The 27,602-nt window shown below is 40.9% G+C and overlaps 1 protein-coding gene across 2 annotated transcripts in view; it reads left to right on the plus strand.

Annotated features, from left to right (window-relative positions):
- The window catches only part of CPNE4 (copine 4), a 299,743-nt gene that overhangs the window by 69,780 nt on the left and 202,361 nt on the right, over window positions 1-27,602 (plus strand). For both annotated transcript variants that reach the window (XR_011855880.1, XM_072153478.1), the window contains exon 2: window positions 10,590-10,776. Coding sequence is in view for 1 of the 2 variants with exons in the window: in XM_072153478.1 (XP_072009579.1) it covers window positions 10,606-10,776 (171 nt within the window). In the remaining variant the exon portion in view is untranslated. The remainder of the gene's footprint in view (window positions 1-10,589; window positions 10,777-27,602) is intronic.

Consider the following 27,602-nt stretch of genomic DNA (forward strand, 5'->3'; position numbering starts at 1 on the left):
TTCGGTAATATGGGATGTTTGGATATTTCTATTACAGGACTTTATTATCTGGTATCTGTCCATATATAGTATACAATCAGACCAGCAACTTTTTTCTATTTTTCAGTTAAACGAAAAAATTGTGAGGTTAGAAGTGTAGTGTGAAGTATAATAACATGCCATGAAGATAGAAATCCGGACAAAAGTTTGAGAAGAAAACTAGGAGGGAAAGGAACATTAACCAAGTGAAAATACATAGCTATCAAGATGTAATATGGATCCTTTTCTGTAACAGAGTGTGAAATTGCTTGTTTACATCTCGTATCTGGGAGCTAGCTGGATGGAGGCAATTCACAGGAAAGCTCAAATATAAACCAGGCTTGTGCTTGGCCGAATATATCAGAACCCTCAAGTTCCTGGGAATGGCTTTCATACCCTGCTAGCAACCAGAAGATTAAAGTGCTTGCTGCAATCATTGTGACATGGGTGTTAGTACTTTTTATTTGATAGACTGTTAGATAGAATGAGCTCCAATTACAGCAATAGATTTCATGATTGTTTTTGCAAGATTTTTTTGCAGAGGACTCTAAGGGAATCTATCGCATCCTAATGTCTTAAAGGGGTTCTACACATTAAAATAAATCTCTTCTAATAAACATTTAGCATGTATGTGTTTTTGTGTCTTTTGCCTTTTTTAATAGCTACAGCATTACCCTGCAGCCTTCTGCATACAAACATAGCTGCTGTCTATGTCTTTGCTCCAGATTGTCCATGTGACATCACCCTCTCTTCTCACAGTGCATCCACACTGACATAGACTGGGAGAGGGGAGGGGCGAGGGAGCAGCATGAATAACTCTGCTACTGCAGCTTCTCCTATTCAGCAGAGCTCTGCCATGTAAAGAAAGATTCATGGAGAGTCTATACACAGTACAAAAGTAAGTAGCAGGATTTCTGAATTAGGATTCTGTACAAGGCAGTAAAGGCACATGGGCAACTTATGTAAAAGAGTGGCCAACCTTTTTGAGGCACGGGAGCCAGAGATGGCACTCAGAGCCCTCCCTGTGGGCAACCAGACTAGACATGGGCGAATCGATTCAAACGAAGTCGTGAGCTCAACATGTTACATGGGGCAGAGAACTCTGGGAAGGAGAAAGGAACACCCTCGATCACATGTGCAGACCTGAAAGCCAATCAGCGACCGGCAGGCTTATGTGATGTTACACAGCCCTATGAAGATAGGCAGCCATTTCCAATCGTGGCATTTCCCATTGCATGTGCTGTCTCAAGTGCCTAACTGTTTGTACTGTACTGTGCTGTAGCGATTTCTGCTCCAATCCCAGGGTGTCCATTTTGGGGCATCTGTATATCCCAAAAAGCAGGGGTTTTTTTTGCTGAAGTGAATAGGAAGAAATCAGTGTAAAATCCAAATAGTTTCTGCAGTGATTTCTGCTCCAATCCCAGGGTGTCCGTTTTTGGGGATCTGTATATCCCAAATAGCAGGGTTTTTTTTTGTTGCTGAAGTGAATAGGTAGAAATCAGTGTAAAATTCACATACTTTCTGTAGTGATTTCTGCTTCAATCCCAGGGTGCCCATTTTTGGGGATCTGTATACCCCAAATAGTAGTTCTTTTTTGTTGCTGAAGTGAATAGGAAGAATTCTGTGTAAAATCCACATACTTTCTGTAGTGATTTCTACTCCAATCCCACGGTGTCCGTTTTTGGGGCTCTGTATACCCCAAATAGCAGGGGGTTTTTTGTTGCTGAAGTGAATAGGAAGAAATCTGTCTAAAATCCACATGATTTCAGTAGTGATTTCTGCTCCAATCCCAGGGTGTCTGTTTTTGGGGATCTGTACACCCCAAATATCAGGTTTTTTTGGTTGCTGAAGTGAATAGGAAGAAATCTATAAAATCAACATAGTTTCAGTAGTGATTTCTGCTCCAATCCCAGGGTGTCAGTTTTGGGGGATCTCTATACCCCAAATAGCTGTTTTTTTTGTTGCTGAAGTGAATAGGAAGAATTCTGAGTAAAATCCACATAGTTTCTGTAGTGCTTTCTGCTCCAATCCCAGGATGTCCGTTTTGGGGTACCTGTATACCGCAAATTTCAATATTTTTTTGTTGCTGAAGGGAATAGGAAGAAATCTGTGTAAGATCCACATAGTTTCTGTAGTGATTTCTACTCCAATCCCAGGGTGTCCGTTTTTGGGGATCTGTATGCCCCAAATAGCGGGGGTTTTTTGTTGCTGAAGTGAATAGGAAGAAATCTGTCTAAAATCCACATAGTTTCTGTAGTTATTTCTGCTCCAATCCCAGGGTGTCAGTTTTGGGGGATCTGTATACCCCAAATTGCAGGGATTTTTGTTGCTGAAGTGAATAGGAAGAAATCTGTGTAAAATCCACATGGTTTCAGTAGTGATTTCTGCTCCGATCCCAGGGTGTCCGTTTTTGGGGATCTGTACACCCCAAATAGCAGGTTTTTTTGGTTGCTGAAGTGAATAGGAAGAAATCTATAAAATCCACATGATTTCAGTAGTGATTTCTGCTCCAATCCCAGGGTGTCTGTTTTTGGGGATCTGTAAACCCCAAATATCAGGTTTTTTTGGTTGCTGAAGTGAATAGGAAGAATTCTGAGTAAAATCCACATAGTTTCTGTAGTGATTTCTGCTCCAATCCCAGGATGTCCGTTTTGGGGTACCTGTATACCGCAAATTTCAATATTTTTTTGTTGCTGAAGGGAATAGGAAGAAATCTGTGTAAGATCCACATAGTTTCTGTAGTGATTTCTACTCCAATCCCACGGTGTCCGTTTTTGGGGATCTGTATGCCCCAAATAGCGGGGTTTTTTTTGTTGCTGAAGTGAATAGGAAGAAATCTGTCTAAAATCCACATAGTTTCTGTAGTTATTTCTGCTCCAATCCCAGGGTGTCCGTTTTGGGGGATCTGTATACCCCAAATTGCAGCTCTTTTTTGTTGCTGAAATTGGTGTAAAATCCACTTAGTTGCTGGAGTGATTCTTGCTCCAAGTCCAGGGTGTCCATTTTGGTGGAGCTGTATACCCCAAATTTCAGTTTTGGCAAAGACATAATATTTTCAGGGAAATTATAATGAATAATGCATGTGGTCTCTAATCTTCAAATTCAAATAATTTTTTTTAAAATCAGGTAACTGATAACAGGTAAATAAATGACAATTGCATTTTTGTACAATTATTGTCTAATAATTTTGCATCATTCGTACAAAAAAAAAAATACTCCCACAACACAAGAACAAACTCCATCTCTACGATCCGGCCCTTCGTCCATCAATTACGCTAAACCCCACATAGGAGTGCTTTTTTTCCCTTTTATTTCAGTACCACCTTTACCCACATATGCCTAAACAGATGATGTTCAACGTCCCATCAATCCACCAGGTCTAGCTCTCATCCAGCAACGCATCAATTCCTCAGACGCTATCCCTTGACAGTCTACCCAGTTCTTCCACTGCTTCTGAAATTTAGCTACCGCCTTTCTCTTTACATACACTCTCAGTTCCATACGGATAGTGTTATTCACTATACCCTTTACCTCACCTATATCTGGAGGGGAATCATCCAACCAATGGCTGGCAATGGATTTCCGTGCTTGATACAGAATTTTTGCCACCACCAACTGTTCCCTCTGAGGGACATCCAGCTGACTCATGCAACCAAGCACACACACCTGCACCTCAAATACCTCATAAATAAGTCTGCGCACATCCTCCCATAACCTTGACAAGTGAGGGCAAGACCAGAACATGTGCATCACATCCGTCTCATTCGCTCCACACCTTGGGCAACATGCATCTCCACGCACCCACATCCGTCTGAGCACCAGTGGTGTCCGATATACTCTGTGTACGAGAAACAGTTGCGATCTCCTCTGAGCCACATTTAGTGACAATAGACTGGGGGACGCTACCACATCTTCCCACTCCTCGTCCAATATGGGTCCCACATCTCCCTCCCATTTTTCACGGACAGCAGCCATCGGATCTCCCAGGATCTTATCCAAGATATCCCTATATAAATAGATATCAGGCCTCTCATGGATGCAGCTTTAAGCACACCTGTCATTACCCCTAAAGATGAGAACACAGCCCCCTCCTGCTCAAACTGTGCCTGCAAGGCGTGCCTAATTTGCAAGTATTGAAAGAACACCGACTGCGGTATGTCAAATTCGTCCTTCAATGTTTGAAAGGTTTTCAGGACACCATCCTCATACAGCTGTTTCAAACACCGTACCCCTTTCCTGTGCCATACCTGCATGCCCTCCAACATATATACTTCCCCTAAGTAGGGGTTATCCCACAGTGGAGTATATTGAGTCCATGGTCCTATCCCCAACAACTTCCTATACATACCCCAAACCTTTTGCATGAGTGCGAAGGTGGGATGATGCCTTGCTATTCTTCCTAAGACCCCAGCCTCCAACATCGCAACCGGTGACAGTCGTCCACCAAAATGCCTCAACACCCTTGGACACCATGTTCCCTCCTCTGGTACTGCCCAACCACCAAACTGTTGGCACTGTGCAGCCACAAAGTATGCCCATACATTTGGGATGGCCAACCCCCCCTTATCTTTAGGTAGTTGCAATTTTTCCAAACGAATCCTGGGAACTCCTATTTTCCAAAGTAAGTCCCTAAACAGACTGTGCGGTTTCCGAAACCATAACTTTGGGATCCAGACTGGTGCATTGTGTAATACATATAGCAACTGGGGCAACAATATCATTTTTTATCAAATTGGCACGTCCCAAAGCTGAAATGGGCAACTTGTTCTATACCTGAACTCTATGACGGATTTCTAATAACAGGGGAACTAAGTTCATATAAATTAAATTCAGAGATATTTCTAGATATCTTTAGGCCTAAATATTTAAATGTATCTACCACAGGACTGTCTTCGTTCTGTACCTGAGGGCAACCTGTGGGGGACAGCGGCATTACCGCAGATTTAATTCGTAGCCCAGAATAGTTTCCAAACCCAGATATGAGACTTATTGCTACAGGAAGAGACCTCTATACGTTTTAAAAAAATAGTAACATATCATCTGCGTATAGAACGACTCTTTCCTCCCCCCTCTATACCGGAATCCCTGCAAGTTGGGGTTTTGTTGTAACAAGCATGCCAACGGTTCGATAGCCAAGTCGAATGTTAACGGCGACAGCGGACATCCTCGTGGCGTGCCCCTCTCTAAACTGAATTTACGTGCTGTTAACCCATTCACCCTTACATTTGCCAGTGGTGCCTTATATAGAAGCTGGATCCACCGAATAAAATTAGGCCAATTTTCTCAACACGGCCCACAGATAACCCCACTCAATACTATCAAAGGCCTTAGCAGCGTCTAAAGAGACCACTGCCCCGTCCTCCGGATCTTCCTCATTGGCCTGTAAATTTAAGTACAATCTCCTGATATTTATAGCCGTGGACTTAGAAGGGATAATACCAGATTGGTCCCTATGTACCACTGTACCAAACACTGATCCCAACCTTGTGGCTAGAATTTTGGCTAGTATTTTGACGTCAGATGTGAGAAGAGAAATAGGTCTATACGAATCCGGCAATTGCGCATCCTTCCCTTCTTTAAGCAAAAGAACGATACTAGCCTCATAACAGGAAGAGGGCAAACGGCCACCGTCATAACTTTCCTTCAAGGTTTCCCACCACAATGGTAGAAGGACATCACTATACTCCTTATACACCTCTATTGGGATCCCAAACCCCCCTGGAGCCTTCTCATTTGCCATAATGGCTACCGCCTCCTCCACCTCCTCTAAAGTTATTGGGGCGTCCAATCTATCCTTGTCTTCCATAGCTAAAATGGGCATATTTATCTCCCTTAGAAACTCTTCCAACTCCTCCACCCCGTAGGTCACCCTGGACGTATACAGGGTTTTGTAAAAATCCTCGAAGACGCCTACTATCCCCCTATTATCTTCCACCAAGTCTCCATTCACCCCCCGTACTCCATACACATAAGAGCTTCTTTCCGGGCCTGAGCCATTCAAGCTAGCAATCTTCCCGTCTGCTCCCCCTCCGCGTAGAATTGCTCGTTTAAGAACATCCTCCTGTTATCCGCTTGTTCTAACTGATGTTTATTTAACTGTTTCTGTGCGTCAACCCACTGCAAGATTCTCGGAATCTTGCGTATTATGACAAATATGATACTCCTCACATTCCACTACCCTGGCCTGTAAATCTAACCCAATCTGCCTGGATCTATTCTTGACTTTCTTAATCTCACCCTTGAAAATTTCCCGCAACTGCATCTTCAGTGCGTCCCACAAGATCGTTTTAGACACCGACTCCTGATTGAATTCAAGGAACTGCCGCAGTCTGTCTTTCACACCCCATCAATCAGTTGCAACCAGAACGCATTCAGGTGCCAATTCAGTCTGCCGTCCCCCTCCATCTCTCCTTCAAATTCAAATTTAAATAAAAAATTTCAAACTTCAAATTAATTTCAAACTTCAAATTCATTTCAAACTTCAAACTCTGTCATTATGCCACACTGTGGCCTACCATGTCGCTGCCACCTCCAGAATTTGTCATTGTGCCACTCTCTGACCTCCTGCTACTGACGCCACCTCCACACTCTACTATTGTGCCACTCTGTGGTTTACCATGTTGATGCCACCTCCACACTCTGTCATTGTGACACTCTGTGGCCTACCATGTTGCTGCCACCTCAATAATTTGTTATTGTGCCACTCTCTGAGCTCACGCTGCTGTCGCCATCTCCACACTCTGTCATTGTGCTACTCTGTGGCCTACCAGGTTGCTGCCACCTCCACACTTTGTCATTGTGTCACTCTGTGGGCTCCTGCCGCCACCTCCACACTCTGTCATTGTTCCACTCTGTGGCCTACCATGTTTCCGCCACCTCCATAATTTGTCACTGCACTATGTGCAGTTTGCCTGTGGAGTGTGCAGAGGGCATCATATTCATGATTTGTGGCACCTGTTCTTCATGAATCTGGCGCCCACTGCACTGCTCCAACAGAGTGCAATTTGTGTCGCATTGGGTATATTGCAGCACAAATGAGTTGTGTGTGACTTACATGTGGCACACTTAGAAAAAGTTAACGGGGCAGTCTTATCAGTGTCTGAAAGCTATCTCTGTATATGGAGGTAATTTACTGATAGGACTACCCAAATGGCTCAGTTACCATTTCTAAGCATAGAGGTATAAAGGAATAAATGACAACTTAAACTAAAACGTTTACACAAAATTATATATTTTGAGAATTTAACATGCTGGCTGTAGATATTTCTCATTGTTAAAGTTGCACCAGTTGCTGGAGGTTAGAGCAAAACCTATGACTGTAACAATGAAAACAGTAATGGCCAGGAAGATAATTAACTAAGGTAGTGACAGCAGAACTGCTGGACCGCAGACACATAACTATCTCCCTTAAGACAAGCACAATTGTATAGATTTACGGCTGACACATCAAGGCCAAGAAAACTCTCACTGGCGATGTGCGGAGACATTTATCAGACAATTGTAAAGCAGTGCGCCGCACTTAAGTGACAGACAGACTCTTGTCTCAACAGATACTGTCCAAAATAAGTGATGCCAGACTACTGCCCTAAGAGAAATGTGTTTATGCTTCTATTTTGTTAATAAGATACCTTCTGTTCACTAATTTAGAAGTTGGCCTCATATACGGTGTTCCATGATTCCAAAAATAGCTTTGTACATACAGGGGTAGATTTGGTAGCAATGGGACTGATGTTACACTTTGTGACACAAGTAAATCGCGTCTTGTCCTACATCACAAATTCCATTTGTTGACTTAGTTAACGAATTCAGAAGAAAACAAAATATAGATGCACAGGAATAATTTTTGGTAAGTGGTTTGCCCTGACTTCAGACATGTTCACTTTTTCTCGAAACTTAGGACATGCCCACCTTTCTTGACCCATTTCTGAACAAATTGTAAAGGTATCTAAGAACTGTCAGGGGCGGATTAAGGCTGCCAAGGGCCTTGAGCTGTATGAATATTATAGTCCCTACAAATCTGGAATTCACTTCCTACATATGGTGCTAGAATCAAGCTTCTAGGGGAGTAGAGGAAGTGCCCTTCTGCCTGCTTTAAATCTGTGGTTTCAGGATCTTTGATGGACGTTCACATTAACATTAGAGGAAGATGGATCGGGACACCCTCCAGTATATGTTGTGCAATTCTTTGTTTGAGACTTTGTCTAGTGCTACCTATATGTTGTAAAGAACAAGTAGTAGAGGTGATTGAGTATACTATGTAGTGTTACAATTTATGAAACATTGGGGGTCATTTACTAAGAGCCCGATTCGCGTTTACCCGACGTGTTACCCGAATATTTCCGATTTTCGCCGATTTCCCCTGAATTGCCCCGGGATTTTGGCGCACGCCAAACCTGACGGATTTTCAAAAAACAACGCATTTTTTTAAAAAAAAATGTGTCGCGGAGCTTGCACTTACCTTCACTAGGAATAGGCCGGTGAACTTGAGTGCTTTCCGATGTTCTTCAGCGCAGCAGCGCTACCTGGTGGACGTTGGAGGAACTGCGTTAATGAATCCTGGCCGGACCCGAATCCACCGCAGAGAACGCGCCGCTGGATCGCGAATGGACCGGGTACGTAAATCTGCCCCATTGTATTTTGTAGTTTTTGTTATTCTGTAAAGAAGAAAGAAATGTTGTTTTTGTATGTATTTGCATGCAGCACAACGAGAAAGTGCGCATTTGAAATTTCCTTTGTGTGTAAGCCATGATTGTTGTTTGAGGGTGGAAGTAAATAAATTTGGATATACGGTAATAAATTTCCTAATGTGGCAGAATTTCAATATGGTTTCAATATGTTATATAGAATGGGATCTTGAAACAAAATTGGGAGATGTTTTTTTAATTTGTGTTACTTGGTGAAATTGACATGTGTAGTCTGTGGAGTGACTTGATTGGTAGTATTTTTTAGTTCTCTTATGTGTAGACCAGTCAGTATACAGAAGTTGTGACCTGGATTTGGATTGTAAATTTTCTTTGGAACATTGGATCCCCTGTCATGTAGACGTTGGGTGATTTGTGCGGAGGTTTGTAGATAATGGTCTTCTTTTGCACAGAAATGCTTAGCCCAAATGAATTCTTCTTTGGGCAAATTTTTAACTAAATGGGGGGGGGGGGGGTGACAACTGCTTGCATGTAGAAGGGTGTTACCCTCAGTTGATTTACAATATAAATTGCATATTACTTTTTGGAAACCCATTAAGCATAAATCCAAAGAGGATATGGTGATGGGTGAAAAGTGCATTGAATATTGTAGTCATTAAAGTTTAGATATTCTATAAAGGAAACAATATCTCTTTCGTTCCCTGTCCATACCATGAGACAATCATCAATTAAACGGCCATACGATGTTATGCAGATAAGGATTATGTGTGGAGAAAACAAATTCTTCTTCATACTATGTCATAAATAAGTTGGAAAGAAAAAAATTATAAAGATAAAATAGTTATTAGTTAATAAAACATACAGTACATCCAAAATTAAAGAAATTTGTGACTTGGAAATTACACTGTACTTGTCAAAATGATACTGTACAGATTTAATTGCTAGATTGTGTGGGATGTATGTATATAAGGAAATTACATTGCAAGTAACCCAATAGAAATGTTGTTTCTAAACAAAAGAGTCCATGATTTTTAATACTTCGAAAGAGTCTTTTTGTAAATTCTGGTGTTCTGGTGACAAATGGTTGGAGAATGGTGTCAAGCCAGGTGGAGGTAGATTCCAAAAGAGATCCCGTGCCAGAAATAATAGGGCACATTTGGGGTGGAAAAACATTTTTGTGATATTTGGGTAAGGCATAGAAAATAGCCATATTAGGAAATTTAGGAATAAATGTTTCTTTAACTCTGGTATTGAGAATGCCCAAGGAAATGGCATCCTGTAATAATTTAGAGAGTCTGTCAGTCTGTCTTGCCTATATATAATCCATTACTGAGAACTTTCTAAAACATTTGCTAAATTTAGCACTAGGCATTTAAGAGGTTTTTCTTTTGGCATACATCGGACTAGTATTCTGAGACATTTTTTGTAGTAAATCTACTTTCCTGCCTATTGGCTGTATGGCTCCATAATGAAGGAACCAAACAAACTTAATTGTTGTTACAGTGTTGGACATGCAAAGGGCTTTTCCCTTAGGTTTTTAAAAGAATAAATTAATGGCAAAAGATTGGAAAATCATATATATGAAACATATTTGTTGTTGTAATTTTATCTAGTTACCAGTACCACATGTTATTTAGCAATTTTTGTCAAATACCATCTATTTCCCATAAACAGATAAGTTTTTTTGGATTGACAACCTTTTCAGATCTTATTTTCTATAATGTTGTTCACAAATGCTCTAGGGAAGGGACTCTGCTCATGTAAACATGACAATTTCTGTGAAAACGACTGTCGAATTGATTGATTGAAAGTACCCAAGGTGTAAACACAGATTACAGGATCAGGCAGCTTTTTTTACTTCGGTCATTAGACTATTGTACACTACAGGAATGCTGGGTTTTTAAGAATAACATATGTTTTCTTTTATAGGAATACTATTGTAAAAATGAGCAACATATACGAATCAGCAGCCAACACTCTTGGGATCTTCAACAGTCCATGTCTCACTAAGGTGGAATTGAGAGTTTCTTGCAAAGGGATATTGGACAGAGATGCACTCTCCAAGCCAGATCCCTGCGTTATCCTGAAAATGCAGTCGCATGGACAGTGGTTCGAGGTAAGAGTTTAGAAATCCTCCTTGTTAAAATCTTCAAATAGTCTTCCATGCTTCCAAGTTTCTATATTAACTTTGAGCTTATCTTATAACACTCATACTGTTATGGTAAATCGATCCAGTAAATCAAGAAGAACTAAAAAAATACCCCAAAATACCGTCTACAGTCCAGTAGCTTAGCACTTGCTGTGGCGTACAGAGTATTACAGATAATATCAGCTATACAGGGTTTATATATTTTTTTTAATGTAGGTGTGGACCCATTAGGGCTGAAGTTGCAACTTCTGTCAAGCACCATTTAAAAAACTTTCCAAAATGTGGATGAAGTGGCTTTTTACGGGTAAAATCTACCGCATAACCCATGAGTAGTGTACAATATCAAGTCAGCTCTGCATCCGCATAGAATTATGCAGCGACATGAAAAAGAGTAGCCAGTGTTCTTAATTGCTATGCAAGGAACTTGGATGTCCTTTTGTTTTAAATATTTTGAACCTATTTAGCAGTAAAAATTGGGATTTCATTTAATGGCACAAAAAGAGTGAATGCAACAAAAACATATTCATTTTTAATAGGAGCTACTTTGATACAAAGGTTACAAGTGCCATACAGTTTAGACATGTGCTAAATAATTCAGATAATCCAGTGCCTATGGACAAATCAATATTTCATACAATAGCTAATCTATAGCAGAGCAGTGATTTCCTTTGAAGAAAGTTACAAATGATTTCCTTTTCTGGCAGTAAAGGGTTCAGTTGGAGTGATTTGTATCTCTCCCTATGCGCAGCTATTATCATTCATTTTGCAGGGAAAATACTTGTCACATTTAATCAGCCTTCATACAGAAAAATGTTCATGTTCCTTGTCTTCTGCTTTATTGTATCTTTCTCATTCTTCGAAACAAAAACCGGAACGCACTGGAAACCTGGATTGCTCATCACTTTGAGTGTCACCGTGAGCATTCACAATCTGTTTAATTGAAAGAATATCATTAAAACACACATTCCTCCCATCCTGAAGCATTATTGTAACTTGTTAGAATTTATTGAAAATTCACGTCACTCGCTTCTCATCCCTGTCTTTTGTGAGAAATCAAAAACGCAGATGTACAGGAGTGCTGGGCCTTTGAGGAAGTGTTCTGTTATCTGTCTTGGATTCTGCATACTCCGCAAGAATAAAAGGGAACCTTATTATTGTGTCGGAAAAGTGGGATTCCTAGAACCTTGTAGTAGATTTCATCCAAAATGAAAAGCCAACACAGCTGGGAATCTGGAGGAACGATTTTCTATGTGTGTCAGCTTCAAAAGAAATATAGCTGCCATGTGAAATATAGGAATCTGCCATTGTTAAATGAAATTGCCTATAACATATGGAACTGGGCACAGGAAATTGGATAGGAATGAGGCAGAGCTCATCCAATCTAGATAGTTTCTTCAAGATCATTGAGGGAATAGCAGAGTCAGTCTGTAAATGGGTTATCTTTCGTTTCAAGCTGTTTTTTTAGCCGTCTTAGCATCAATTACTGCAGTTAATTATGTACATCATTCAATACCAACTAGCTTTCAGTCTTAAAGATAGAAGTGACATATCAAAGTGATTGGAAGACATTAGCCAATGTGAAATCCAACTGATGTTACTGTCATTGCTTCAAAAAGTATAAATTAGATTGAATATTTTGAACTGATAATGACAACTTATTCTACTTGAAGACTTACTATGTAGGATATACGTTATTGCACATTAAAATAAATGTATCAGACCAGAGGCAATGGTCATACAAAATAAATCAGAATGATGACTTAAAGGGAATATATCATGAAAATCAAGCATAATAAACCAGGGGCACTTACTCATAGATCCAAGCCCTGTGACTGTGGTAATCTTCTTATAGTTGTTATCCATGACCTCCAGGCAGAGAGAGGGCAGAAGTACTGATGGAGCAGTGTGGAGGCTGAGACAGTGTAGCAGCAGTGAAGCTACAGCACTGAGGGGCTCTGCTAAAACCTCTAAGAGCTCTTCTGGCTCAATAGAAGTTTAGATGTTTGTTAGGAGAATGCATGAAAAGCAGTATTTCAGTGTAAAAAGTAGAGTTAACCTGCTGACAATGAGTGCGGCAAAAAACCTGTTAGGTGCCCCACTCAGATCTAAGTGCTGCACTTTGGCAGCGGGTCACCAATCAGTAGCTATGACAGTCAGGAGCCACTCAGAGGCACCGTCATTTGGAATTTATATTCACAATATCCATAATTTTAATACAGCATATGCAAGGTGCTCTAAAAGGCTGCTGGCTCTGTATAGATCAATAGAGTTGCTGGCCTGATGAAGAAAGATTGCCATCAGATGGCAGGCAGTAGCAGCAGACTGCTGGCCTCTGACAGGACTCTGAGAGAACTCTCTGGAACTTCAGCCAAAAGGAGTATTTGTAAAATCCCACTCTAGGAGGAGTCTTAGTCATCCAACCATTTACAGGGCTCGGTGCCGAACACAGGTGTTCAGGTTCTGTGTAGCACATGGGATCTTAAGGGAGCCCTACTAAGTTGGCCATTACACATATTGGGAGTCATTTACTAAGGGCCTGATTCACGTTTTCCCGACGTGTTACCCGAATATTTCCGATTTGAGCCGATTTCCCCTGAATTTCCCCGGGAATTTGGCGCACGCGATTGGATTGTGGCGCATCGGCGCCGGCATGCATGCGACGGAAATCGGGGGGCGTGGCCGAACGAAAACCCGACGGATTCGGCAAAACCAGCACATTTAAAAAAAATGTGTCGCGAAAATTGCACTTACCTTCACTCAGCCCGGCTCGGTGTATTCCAGTGCGTTCCGATACTCTTCAGCGCAGCAGCGCCACCTGGTGGACGGTGGAGGAACTACCTTAGTGAATCCTGTCCGGACCCGAATCCAGCGCAGAGAACGTGCAGCTGGATCGCGAATGGGCCGGGTAAGTAATTCTGCCCCATTGTATGTGAGTAAAAAAAAAAAAATAGAAAAGTGAAAATTAAAATTACCACCCTCTTTCTATATTGCATATATAAATAAATAAACAAAATAATAAACTTGTTAGGTGTAAGTACACCTCAAAATGATCAAATAAGAAAATTATTTTATATATGCACACGGAAATAGCGAAACTGTCAAACTTTAACCACTATTACACCATTTTACCACCCATAAAATTTTTAATAAAAACTTTAGTTAATTAATAAGACACAACCAACATATATACATTTGGTATTTCCATGATCCTATTGACCACAAGAGTAGAAAAGTATATGTCAAATGGACTGCACAGTAATATCCATAAAAAAAAGCAACTGCATATTTGATTTTTCCAACACATTAGAATTTTTTCCAGCGTTACAGTATACATGGTGCCACCAAGAAGTACAACTTTTCCTTCATATAACAAGTCATCATACAGTATAGTTGTGTGAATAGAAAAATAGTAAAGATATGGTTTTTGAAATGTTGGAATTACCAAAACTGGAATGAGACTAACCTGAATCGTTAAAGGGAATCATTCACCTACATTGCAGACATTTACGATCAGCTGATTCTTATGGACTTGTCATTTAGTATTCCATAAATCTTTACTTTGCAAAAGATAGAAAAAATGCAGTGAAGCGAGGTGAAGTGTATTTCACCTAACAAAGAGCAAAGAAAAATCCTAAATATAGAAATGTATCTTTGAATGCTTTATAGAGAGATATTTTGTGAAGTATTGAACCTGAGATACAGGCAGTTAAAGATATATTATGCATTATATCTTGCATTTCCCAACTATGAATGTACTCTAATACAGTACCAGAACTATGGCTGTTTATGCTGTAGGTAAACAGACAGGATTTTCAATAACATAGGGAATTCTAGAAAGAACATTTAATACTCTACCTGAGGGGGATTCTGGTTTAGATTCCTTTTAAGGATATTCTGTTTTTAGTAAATCTGTTCTTTCTTCAACAGTCCACTTATTTTATAAACTTTTTAATTAAAACGTGCTTCCATTGTTATGTCCTATTTACTGTGTTGTCATGTTGAATGTCGATGTGCATGAGATGCAGCTCCGCTCTTTCTGTGGTAAACACTTTCTACAGAAAACGCACAGCGCACTCAAGATCTGCTCCTTCGTGTCAATGTAAATGTGTGAAAGTGAGGACAAGTCGCTGGGAGCTGTGACAGACTTGTAAATTCACACCTTACCCAAATGCAAATTCTTTTCTTTTCAGAGAAATGTTAACATTGCCTACTATAGAAGACATTGTTTATTAACAGTTACTACTCTTGACTCACTTCTCACACAGTGGGGCAGCTTTACTTACTGGAGGTATTATTTCACTTTTACCAGATATCATTTGCAGCAAATAACTCAAATCTCAAATTCCTAACATCTGTCAAGGCTTTAAGGCCTTTTATTTGACACTATACGGCTAGTTCAGATAAGAGGGCATGGTCTCTGCTAAGAGGGCGCAGTCACAGTTAATATAGCACATCAAGAAAATTATGAAATTCTAGACCAACTAAAAGGAGATCTAGGACTCAACTTTTTTATACTGCGCCAGAATTATCATCACAGTGAAAAATATGGTGTAGCTAAGGACTATTGCCAACTCAGAACTGGCATACCCTGCAACACATTTTTAACATTTTCCCACACTGGGACACATTTGCTTGCCCGTTCCTTGTAGTTCACAGAAAGTGCATTGTCCGATGATAATGCACTGTGCTGCGATTCACTATGATTGTGCGTCGGATATCCTGCATGTGTCGCTTCCCCACTCAGGTCCACAGGAGTTCACCTTCTTCTTCCTGGTGTATGTAAGTGCATTGTCTTGCGACGCAATTTGAAACTTAAATCCCTCGCTCAGTCCGAATCAGTCGGATCGTCCGATGGACCCCCCCAAATTTCCGTTGCATGAAAGCCAGCGCAGCTGCGACACAATCTGATCACATGCGACACAATCCCAGCACAAACCCCCTGTTAAATACCTGTCAAAGCTGTGCAAATCCTGAAAACGCAAACAGTCAGAAGAAAGTGAGTAGTGCAACCCTTAATAAATAATCCCTACTGTGTCCAAAGTAGGGACACCACGGACATTCAACAAAGATTCCAACCATGGCAGAAGTCAGTCAGTGTAAGCTTAGGCTACACAGCATTAAGAAGGAATATGTATCCTTATATAATACTGGATAATGAGGCTAGGGCATCTTGAGATTGTCGAGTCTGCATATGTACTTGTTAGGTGCTTTACTTTTTGCCACAGATTTTTGGAAAGCCATTCTCCAATCCTGCTGAACAATAATTTTGATACCACATTACTTACAATGGAAGGCTGCAAAGTATCCAACTATATACACACAGTACCGGAATAATGCATACAATGAAGTTACAGTACATAATAATATACATAGTGATGTCAGTGCAGGGATAATATACACAGTGACGTTGCAGTACAGGGCTAATAACAACACGGATATTAGAGTACTGGGATAATACACAGTGATATCACAGTACATGGATAATAAACAGTGATATCACAGTATAGAGATAATACACAGTGAGATAACAGTACAGAGATAATGCACACAGTGATGTCACAACACTGATATCAAAGTATAGGAATAATGAACACAGTGATATCAGAGCAAACTGGTAATCTACAATACCTAAGATAATTAGGTTTTTATACATTTTGGGAAAGCTTTACAGCATTTAATGATGAAATTAAATGTATTTTTCATGTGAAAAGGGTACATTTGGGTGTTTATTCTATGTTTTTTTAAACATTTTTGTCCATGGAGGGGACTAGAAGGTACAATCAGGTATTCACCTATTGCTGTACAGTATAACACACTGCAATACTGTTTTTTTCTATTATGGCTGCCAGTATAAATCAGATATACTGCATACCAGGTCCTGTCTCCTGCAGATGTTCCCTATGGCAAGCAAGGAGGACCTGAGTGGGCGTATGATAAACCACTCTTAGGCCCCTTACACATGAAAGTGAAGGGGCCGATATCCGGACACACCATTTGTGGCGGGATCTCGCTCCCCATAGATGCCTATGGCACCTGGTCACGGTGTGGTGACCGACATGTCCTATATTTTTCTGTATTATGGCTGCGGCTGCTAGTCTTCCAATGGAAAAACTTTTAGCAATTTAGTTATTGCTGCATTCAGAACAAACCACAAACATTTAAAAGAGTAAATGGCTGCAATCAGTATTAGCCCTGTCCAAAGATATTAGAGCAGGGGCTCACCATGATGTACATTTAGGTTGCAATGCGCCTAAAGGTTAACATTCTTTTTCATCTTTAGATACTTAACTACATCGGTGCATGCTATTAGTGCATGCTATTATATAATACATATGTATATACCAGCGCTAAAGAAAAAGGAGTTTAAAAATGTTCACTCCATATAGAGAACTATTCAGAACAATATAGACCAGATAGAAAAAGAACATTTTTGCAAAACTAATTTGATTCTCATTTGCAGTAAGTTATAGAACAGAATAATACCTTTTTGGCAGAGAAAATGTTATGAAAACAGATGTTTTCTTTCCCTGAATACCTAACTCACTTGTGTCTCTATTTCTGAAAGCTTACAGGTATTATGTATTCTGCAATAACATGTTTGCCGTTCCATCTAACATTTTAATCATAAGATATCAGTAGGTTTGCAGCCAGATCTTGTGCAGTGAGCTCTGCAGATTTTTGTGGCCGATAACTTTAAAAAAAAAGCATTAGCAAAGCGAGTGTGTGAGCTTGGCAGCGAGTGTGCACTGATCCCAAGTGTGTGCAGTGTCATAAGTGTGACTTAGGTTTAAGGGAAGGAATACTTTTTGGATCCTGCAACAAATAGATAAGTGCATCTACATTTTTATTTCCTGATATTCATTGTGTGTTTTTTATTGCAACCAAGTAGATCTAAAGGTATTTTACTTGCATAATCTGTATATTGTGTGGGGGGTATAGGGAGGCATTCACCTTGCTTATCTAGACAGTATAGTCACAGGTGCTGCCTAATTAATAGTGGGGTGTGGCTATCTAATTAGCAGCCTTTATATACTTCTGTGGTCAGTTTGTTTGGTGGTTTGCAGCCAGATCTTGTGCAGTGAGCTCTGCAGATTTTTGTGGCCGATAACTTTAAAAAAAAAGCATTAGCAAAGCGAGTGTGTGAGCTTGGCAGCGAGTGTGCACTGATCCCAAGTGTGTGCAGTGTCATAAGTGTGACTTAGGTTTAAGGGAAGGAATACTTTTTGGATCCTGCAACAAATAGATAAGTGCATCTACATTTTTATTTCCTGATATTCATTGTGTGTTTTTTATTGCAACCAAGTAGATCTAAAGGTATTTTACTTGCATAATCTGTATATTGTGTGGGGGGTATAGGGAGGCATTCACCTTGCTTATCTAGACAGTATAGTCACAGGTGCTGCCTAATTAATAGTGGGGTGTGGCTATCTAATTAGCAGCCTTTATATACTTCTGTGGTCAGTTTGTTTGGTGGTTTGCAGCCAGATCTTGTGCAGTGAGCTCTGCAGATTTTTGTGGCCGATAACTTTAAAAAAAAAGCATTAGCAAAGCGAGTGTGTGAGCTTGGCAGCGAGTGTGCACTGATCCCAAGTGTGTGCAGTGTCATAAGTGTGACTTAGGTTTAAGGGACTTAAGTTTGAGGGGCTTTAGCAGGTAACTGCTGTGTTTTGTGTTACTCTTCTTTCTGTGCATATTTCTATTGTAATCCCCATTAGAATAATGGACTCCATAAGTGGCATTGCTACAAGGTGTACATCCTGTGCCATGTATGCTTTCCTTGAACAGCCGTTCGAGGGGGAATACTGCTGTGTGGGGTGTGTGAAAATTGCTCATCTGGAAGCCCAGATTCTGGATCTAAATGAGCAAGTTTCAAGGCTACGGGCAATTGATAATATGGAACGAAGTTTGCTGCTCCTGGAGCACAAACTCTCTGGGGAAGATGGTTGTGGGGAGAGAAGTATGGAGGTGCAGAGTGAGGGGGCAGCTAGTTGGGTAACATGTAGAAGGCGGGGTAGAGGGAAGAGTTGTAGAGAGTCTAGTCCTGATCTGGTGCACCCCAATAAGTTTGCCAGGCTGGCGGATGAGGGGGATATCAGCTCTGGGGTAGCAATGCTGCAGAAAGACGTGGCCGCTAGCAACCAGGGGAATGTCTGCTCCAGTAAGAAGGGTAATGGGAGCAAAGGCAAAGTCAGACAGGTGCTGGTAGTGGGAGATTCCATTATTAGGGGAACACACAGGGCAATCTGTCACAAAGACCGTGCATACCGAACAGTGTGTTGTTTGCCGGGTGCTCGGGTTCGGCATGTTGCGGATCGGGTTGACGGATTACTGGGAGGGGCTGGTGAGGAACCAGCGGTCATGGTCCACATTGGCACTAATGACAAAGTAACAGGTAGGTGGAAGGTCCTTAAAAATGATTTCAGAGATTTAGGCCATAAGCTCAGGGCAAGGACCTCAAAGGTTATTTTCTCCGAAATACTGCCTGTACCACGTGCCACACCAGAAAGGCAGCGGGAGATCAAGGAGGTAAATAAGTGGCTCAAAAGTTGGTGTAGGAAGGAGGGGTTCGGGTTCATGGAGAACTGGGATGACTTTTCTGTGGGCTACAGGCTCTACAGTAGGGATGGGCTGCACCTCAATGGGGAGGGGGCCGCTGTTTTAGGGGAAAAAATGGCTAGAAGGTTGGAGGAGTGTTTAAACTAGAGACCTGGGGGGAGGGCAATTACACTTGTACAGAGCAAATAGACGGTGTACATAGAGAGCTGGGAAGAGTCATAGTCCATGGGGGAGGAAGGGGGGCTGGAATGAGATTGGGGAATAAGGACAAAAGGAATACGGACAGGGAAAACCATGTAAAGTGCATGTACACAAATGCCAGAAGCCTCACAAACAAAATGGAGGAACTGGAACTCTTGATGTTGGAACGGAAATATGATATAGTGGGTATCAGCGAGACATGGCTGGACAGTAGCTATGACTGGGCTGTTACTATAGATGGTTATAGTCTTTTTAGAAAGGATCGTATAAATAAAAAAGGGGGAGGGGTTTGTTTATATGTGAATTCTTGCCTCAAGCCCGTCCTGCGAGATGACAACAGTAACGCAAATGAGGAGTCCCTATGGGTGGAGATAAGAGGAGGGAAAAAGAATAATAAAATATTACTAGGGGTTTGTTATAAGGCTCCAAATATAATGGAGGCAGCAGAGGAAATGCTGATAAGTGAAATGGATGCGGCTTCAAAGCATGGTGAAGTACTTATCATGGGGGACTTCAATTACCCAGATATTAACTGGGGGGCAGAAACCTGCAGGTCCTTCAAAGGTAGCAGGTTCTTGTCAACAACAAAAGACAATTACCTGTCGCAACTAGTCCTGGAGCCAACAAGAGGGGGGGCACTGCTGGACCTTATCCTTACCAACAGACCTGATAGGATATCAAAACTACAGGTTGGGGGGAACCTGGGGAATAGTGATCATAATATCATTGATTTTGTATTACGCTTTACTAAGCACGTTAGTGAAGGGGCAACCAACACTCTAAACTTCAGGAGGGCAAATTTTCAGCAACTAAGGGAAGACCTTAAAGGCATAGACTGGGATAATGCTCTCAAGGACAAAAGCCCCCCCCAAAAATGGGACTTTTTCTCATATATTCTGAAAAAGTCCTGTGAGAAACACATACCTTATGGGAAAAAGCATAAAAGGAACAAGAAAAACCCTATGTGGCTAACTAGTCTTGTAAGGAAAGCAATAAGCGAGAAAGATAAAGCATTTAAGGTGCTAAAACGTGAAGGTAGTGATGAGGCATTACAGGATTATAGAGAGAAAAATAAATCCTGTAAAAAGCAGATAAAGGCCGCAAAAATAGAGACTGAGCGAAATATTGCCAGGGAGAGCAAAAATAATCCCAAATTATTTTTCAAGTATATAAATGATAAGAAACTAAAAACAGAGAGTGTGGGTCCCCTTAGAAATAACATGGGGGTCATGGTGGAAGGAGATGAGGAAAGGGCCAATCTACTGAATGTCGCCTTCTCAACTGTCTTTACCCAGGAAAATCCCCTGGTGGAAGACACAATGAGGAATAATGTTAATTCTTTTTATAATGTCAACAGTTTAACCCAGGAAGAGGTACGGCGCCGCCTCGCAACCACTAAGATAGATAAATCACCGGGGCCAGATGGCATACACCCCCGGGTTCTGCATGAATTATGTACCGTGATAGACAGACCGTTATTTTTAATATTTGAAGATTCACTGAGGACTGGTTATGTTCCACAGGAATGGCGCATAGCAAATGTGGTACCAATATACAAAAAAGGATCAAATAGCGATCCTGGAAACTACAGACCCGTAAGTCTAACTGCTGTGGTGGGGAAAATATTTGAGGGGTTTGTTAGAGATGCTATCCTGGAGTATCTCACTGTGCACAACCTTATAACCCAGCGTCAGCATGGGTTTATGAGAGATCGGTCCTGTCAGACTAATCTGATTGGTTTCTACGAGGAGGTAAGTTCAAGACTGGATCTGGGGGACGCTGTGGATGTTGTATATCTGGACTTCTCAAAGGCATTTGACACCGTGCCACATAAAAGGTTGGTATACAAAATGAGACTGCTGGGAATAGGAGAAAATCTGTGTATCTGGGTAAGTAATTGGCTTAGTGATAGAAAACAGAGGGTGGTCATTAATGGCACATTCTCAGATTGGGTTGATGTTACCAGTGGAGTGCCACAGGGGTCAGTATTGGGGCCACTTCTTTTTAATATTTTTATTAATGACCTTGTAGTGGGTTTACACAGTCAAGTTTCAATATTTGCAGATGATACTAAGCTGTGTAAAGTAATAAATACTGAGGTCGATAGTTTAGCATTACAGAGGGATTTGTGGAAGCTTGAGGGATGGGCAGAGAAATGGTTGATGAGGTTTAATGTAGATAAATGTAAAGTTATGCACTTGGGCCATGGAAACAAAAAGTATAATTATGTTCTAAACGGTCAATTACTTAGTAAAACTGAAGCTGAAAAGGACTTGGGGGTATTGGTGGATGGTAAACTTAATTTTAGTGACCAGAGCCAGGCGGCTGCTGCTAAAGCAAATAAAATAATGGGATGTATCAAGAGAGGAATAGATTCTCATGATAAAGACATAGTTTTGCCCTTATACAAATCCCTGGTCAGACCACACATGGAATATTGTGTACAGTTTTGGGCACCAGTGTATAAAAAGGATATAATAGAGCTGGAACGGGTGCAAAGGAGAGCAACCAGGATTATTAGGGGAATGGGGGGATTAGAATACACTGACAGATTACAAAATTTGGGATTATTCAGTTTAGAAAAAAGACGACTGAGGGGAGACCTCATTACAATGTACAAATACCTGAACGGACAGTACAAGGATCTCTCCAAAGATCTTTTTATACCTAGGCCTGTGACCAGGACAAGGGGACATCCTCTACGCCTAGAGGAGAGGAGGTTCTACCATCACCATAGACAAAGGTTCTTTACTGTACGAGCAGTGAGACTATGGAACTCTCTGCCGCAGGAGGTTGTTATGGCGGACTCTATGTACATGTTCAAGAGAGGCCTGGATGACTTTCTGGAGAGAAAAAATATCACGGGTTATGGGGATAAAAGATTTATTTAATTCTTGAAGGTTGGACTTGATGGACTTGCGTCTCCTTCCAGCCTTATATACTATGATACTATGATACTATGACAGGAATATCTCTTGTTGATAATTGTCTATGCATATATTAGCATATTAAACAGACAATCACTTTAGATGGTATCAATGTTTTTTTTTTATTACATAAAATAATGCAGACAATGGAGCATTTTTGTCATTTCAGGTTTTCTGTGATTTCAAGTTTTATTTCTAGAAATATCAATTATGTACATTTTTTATAAAAGTTCAAAAGGGGATATTTATCGTTGCGCAGTTTGATACATCAAGAGGCTTCAGCATTTATTTAATAGAAATGGAGTAGGAATAAACACAGCCAACAAATTTTCACATGTGTAGGGACAGTAATGCTCCATGCCAGCCCCCTCCCAGCAGACCACAGCCACTGCTTAGCCGGCCACGCCACAGATTGGAGTAAATAATTGTAAGTGCTAGCAATAAGCTAACATTTGCGTTTATTACAGGGCTTCTTTGCCACTGACGTGGTGCAGAGGCCCTGATAAATATCCCCCAAAAACTCCAAAGCACCTGGAATCTCCCACATAGTTCTTACAACTCCCTTGAGACACATCTAACGTAAAGTAACATGTTTTGAAGGTGCAAATAGGATTGACAGAGTTATGTTTTATGTTTTTACTTGTATCTTTTGAAATATATTTTATTGGCATTGAGTGCTTCTGTGTCCTCTTCCGAATAAATAAAATGATAACTGGGCACAATAAATACAAACAGCAGTGGATTCACCCCAATGTATTATCTGTGCATCCATTGTTGAATTTGTGCTCATATACGAAAAAAACATAATGGGGGCCGGGGTCCAGAAATACAAATGTGCTTAGATGCATTGGGGGACATCTATCAGGAGCTCTGCGCTATGCCAGTGGCGCAGAGGCCCTGAAATAATCGCAAATGCTAGCTTATTGCTAGCTTTTGTGATTATTTGCCCCCATCTGCCACCTTCACACAAGTGGGGCATGAAGGGGCGTGAAGGGGGGGGGGGCGCGGCCGGCCGAGCGGAGGGCGCGGCCGGACGTGAGTGGGCCTGCACACTTGCTGCTGCTCATATGTTAAAAGCTGACGGCTGCGTCCTTTTCTGCGCTGCCAGCAGCCCCGATACATCAAGAGGCAGAAGCCTCTTGATGTATCGGGCTGCGAATTTGCAGCGGCGGGGCTATCATACGCTGGCGCATGAGCGCCAGCTTATGATAAATATCCCCCATTGGCTTTGTGATAAACTTGGTGTTTCTCTAGTAGCAGATACATTGATTATGGCCTTTCAAACAGAAAACGGCGGTGTTTTCTTTAACTCTCTGCACCCCTTGCACCTGAATTTATTATGTGTTGGTGTCATAATATTGGTGTTTTCCAACACTCTCAACTTGTTCTATTTTTGGGTGCAAAAATTAGGCGCTGCTTGTGAATCCACCAGTTTTTTGTGCTTCTATTTTTCTGACTTTTTTTGGTGCTTTTCGTGGCACAAAAATAGCCCAGCTATTGGGAGTTCTAAACCTTTCAGTCCATTAGTCCCTTGCAGCCCAAGCTTATATCCCACTAAAAAATATAGAACCGTTCTAGCTTCACCCTGCACCAAAAATAATAAATGCCCCTCGTTCTGTGCTACTTTTAAACTGTGAATATGTTGCTCTAGTGCCTGCCCCAAATTACAGTCTAATAGTATGTGAACCCTCCAGCTAAACCCCATTCACATGGAGCCCCAAACAAAAGCTAATCTGGACACTGGAACCAGGACATACACACCACTGTGTTGCTGGATTATGTAGAAGTACTTTACACATTGGGCCACATTTACTCTATGTGCAGTTAACCTGTGTAGTGTGCAGAGGGAGCCAGATTCATGATTTTTGGCGCCCATTCTTCATTAATCTGGCGCCTTCTGCACAGCTTCAACAGAGTGCCGCATCTTTTTTTTGGGTGCACCTTTAACGTGCGGCACACTTCTGTCGGACTGAATTTTGTGTTGCATCTGTTATAGTGCCGCATGCGTCACAAATGTGTTTCGGACACCTTTGAATACTTGTGCAAGCAGTTTGCACATGATAGAACATGCAAAGTCCACTGGTGCAGTGGCTTTAGTAACTCTGGGCTATTTATCAGAAGTGTCTTAGAGCAGAATTGTTCTAGTTGCCCATGGCAACCATTTAGAGCTCAGCTTTTGTTTTTCACAGCTGTTTATAAAATGAAACATGAGAGCTGATTGGTTTTCCATGGGCAACAGTTTTGCCTCAGACAATTCTGATAAATGTCCCCAATTGTGTTTATTATCTGTTCAGCATCCTTTGCACTTTCAATGGTATAAGTAATCTGTTGTTGCTTGATGGTCAGTCTAACCTGTAGTGATCCAGGTGTAGTAACCCTACAACCTTTACTTGTCTGTACCCCTTGCATCTTGGACACCATAGGTCAGGGGATATAGCTACTACTGTGTTCAAAAGTGACCTTAACAGCAATGCAGTGCCAGGTTATATTAAACTCAGACTCAACTAATGATATTTTGACACACCACTCTCTTACTATGCCATGTCATCACCTTGATTTATTAATATATGAGAAACAGCAATGACCTTAAAACACAGGAAGCTAATATATTCACTGTAAATTACAGCCCTTGGAAAACTTCAGCATTCTAAATTTATAAAGGTTAGAGGAATCTCTAGAGGTTTAGGAGCACTAATCCATTTAAAATTACTTTTATCTTTTTTCATCTCATTATAAGATGTTTCAGAAACCTTAGAATGCATCTAAACTGACATAAAGGAAATATTATATGAATATGCTTGGGTGTAAGGTGACAGAACGTTATCTACATTTTTACAATTTTTAACACATTTTAGACCCACAGGGGGACAAACCTATAGTGCCTAGGGCCCCGGTGCAAAATTTCTATCAGGGCCCCCTCCCTCTTAACCATGACAACCCTTATTACTAACATTTGTGCCCTGTAGACTATGTATTACATTGTTACTACATATTTGCTGGATGGGAACCAAGATTACTACATACATATGGGCCCAGAACCAAAGCTTAAACCAATTGCTCCCCTAGAGATGCCCACATTGCAGCCAATATAGTCACAAGTGCCCCCACTGTAGCCAATATAGTCACATGTGCCCCCACTGTAGCCAATATAGTCACAGGTGTCACCATTCCAGACAATATAGTCACAGGTGTCCCTATTCCAGCCAATATAGTCACAGATGACCCCGTTGTAATCAATGTAGTCACAGGTGCCCCCACTGTTGCCAATATAGTCACAGGTGAACCAACTGTGGCCAATATAGTCACAGGTTTCCCCTATTCTAGCTAATATAGTCACAGATGACCCCGTTGTAATCAATATAGTCACAGGTGCCCCCACTGTCGCCAATATAGTCACAGGTGAACCAACTGTTGCCAATATAGTCACAGATGTGTGACTACAGATAACAGTTTTTATTTCAACTCTATAAGGAGGTAGGTCATTTGTTGAATAATAATATATAATTGGATAGATACTCTAATAGGAATGTAAAAGAAACAAAACATGTGCGCTTACCACCAGGTGCTCAATCCAGGATTGCAGATACTCTAATAGTTTTTAAAACTTGGACCTCATCCTCACAAGCGTGTGCATATCAAGGAACAAAATAAATGGCATGTTGGGTTAGCGCACATGGTAATGACCACAATAAAGACTGGCTTAGCCAAACACAGACATAGGACCTGCTCTAAAATTTGCGGCTCAAGCAGTCGGCTCATACATGGGGCTGTGGACACCACGGCCGAGTGTATGAACCTATAGAAATACATGGGGATGTAAGCTAGCCATTAAAAAAAAGGTTACACACTTCCCAAAACAACACTCATGTGCATAAACCCTTAGAGTAAACTTGCACAGACAAAATAAAAATACCATAAAAATTGCCAGAAATATTCTTTATCCTATAAATAATTGACTGCCAATGTTCTGAATCAACCTAAGTTAGTAAGAACATTTATCTTTTATTTCTATGCACAAGACATCTTTTTACTATAGTATAAACCTCATAAATTGTAAAATAGATTGCGAGCAGGGTCTTCATTCCTATTGTTTCATATGACTTTGCAATTACTCTGTAATATCTTTTATGTACCGCATAATTTGTAAAGTGCAATGGAATATAATTTTTGTTGAGGGCAACCGAACCACACAGTTTGACTACCCAAACATCCTCCACTGATGCTAAGCCAGCATCACTGGCAAAGCCACTAGCATGCTGGTGGCGTTCATGCACCACTATTTTTGGAAGAAGTATCACTCATAAATTAAGCCACAGGGAACAATGATCACCCTAAAATGGCAACCCACCACAGAGATTTAAATGCCACCAGTCCAGGGTTAGGTCCGTGTTTAGGTTTGGCAGAGACCCTTATTGGGTCCCCTCATCACTAAATATAAAAATGGTACAAAAAATATAAATAGCAGCTTGTGGTCTCGATTGAGTAACCAATTTTTGTACATTCAGCTGGATGTATTAATTTCTCCAAATCTCCTGTGCTATCATACAATTTCTCAATATACACCACGACGCAAATAACATTCACAAGCCATTCTTATATAAGCAACAGATTTAAAGAGACTACAATTGCAACTAGTTTTACTAAAGCATTTACAGTGTGCTCTGGTGATTCCCTTGAAATATAGCCAATATTAGTAGATTAAGTGCCATCTAACAAGAAATCTTGCTATCTATTGTTTGTGGCTTTTCAAATGTGTTATCCCTGTTCCATTAAATACATTAATCCCACCAGTGATTAACAAGAAGGAGTAAAGCTTAATCTCACTTTTTTCTATCTATCCCTTAAGGATTTCTCCTAAGATAGCTGAAATAATTTCTTTTTGCTGACTGTGAAAGTAGCATATTGCAAAGAGCACTTTTGCCAAATTGTAGAAAGCTCTGCTGGCAGCCATGGGATTCCACAATATTAAATAATAATTAAGAAACGCAAAGCCTTGTGGCTGACTTTGAAAGTCTGAGGTACCCAGTGGAGTCCCATCATTTACATATGAGACACAGATCTGAATTTCTAAGTTCTAGTATGGAGCGTTCCTCTTGTACAAATATGTGC

Source organism: Engystomops pustulosus, chromosome 5 (assembly GCF_040894005.1).
Source record: "Engystomops pustulosus chromosome 5, aEngPut4.maternal, whole genome shotgun sequence".
Classification (NCBI taxonomy): domain Eukaryota; kingdom Metazoa; phylum Chordata; class Amphibia; order Anura; family Leptodactylidae; genus Engystomops; species Engystomops pustulosus.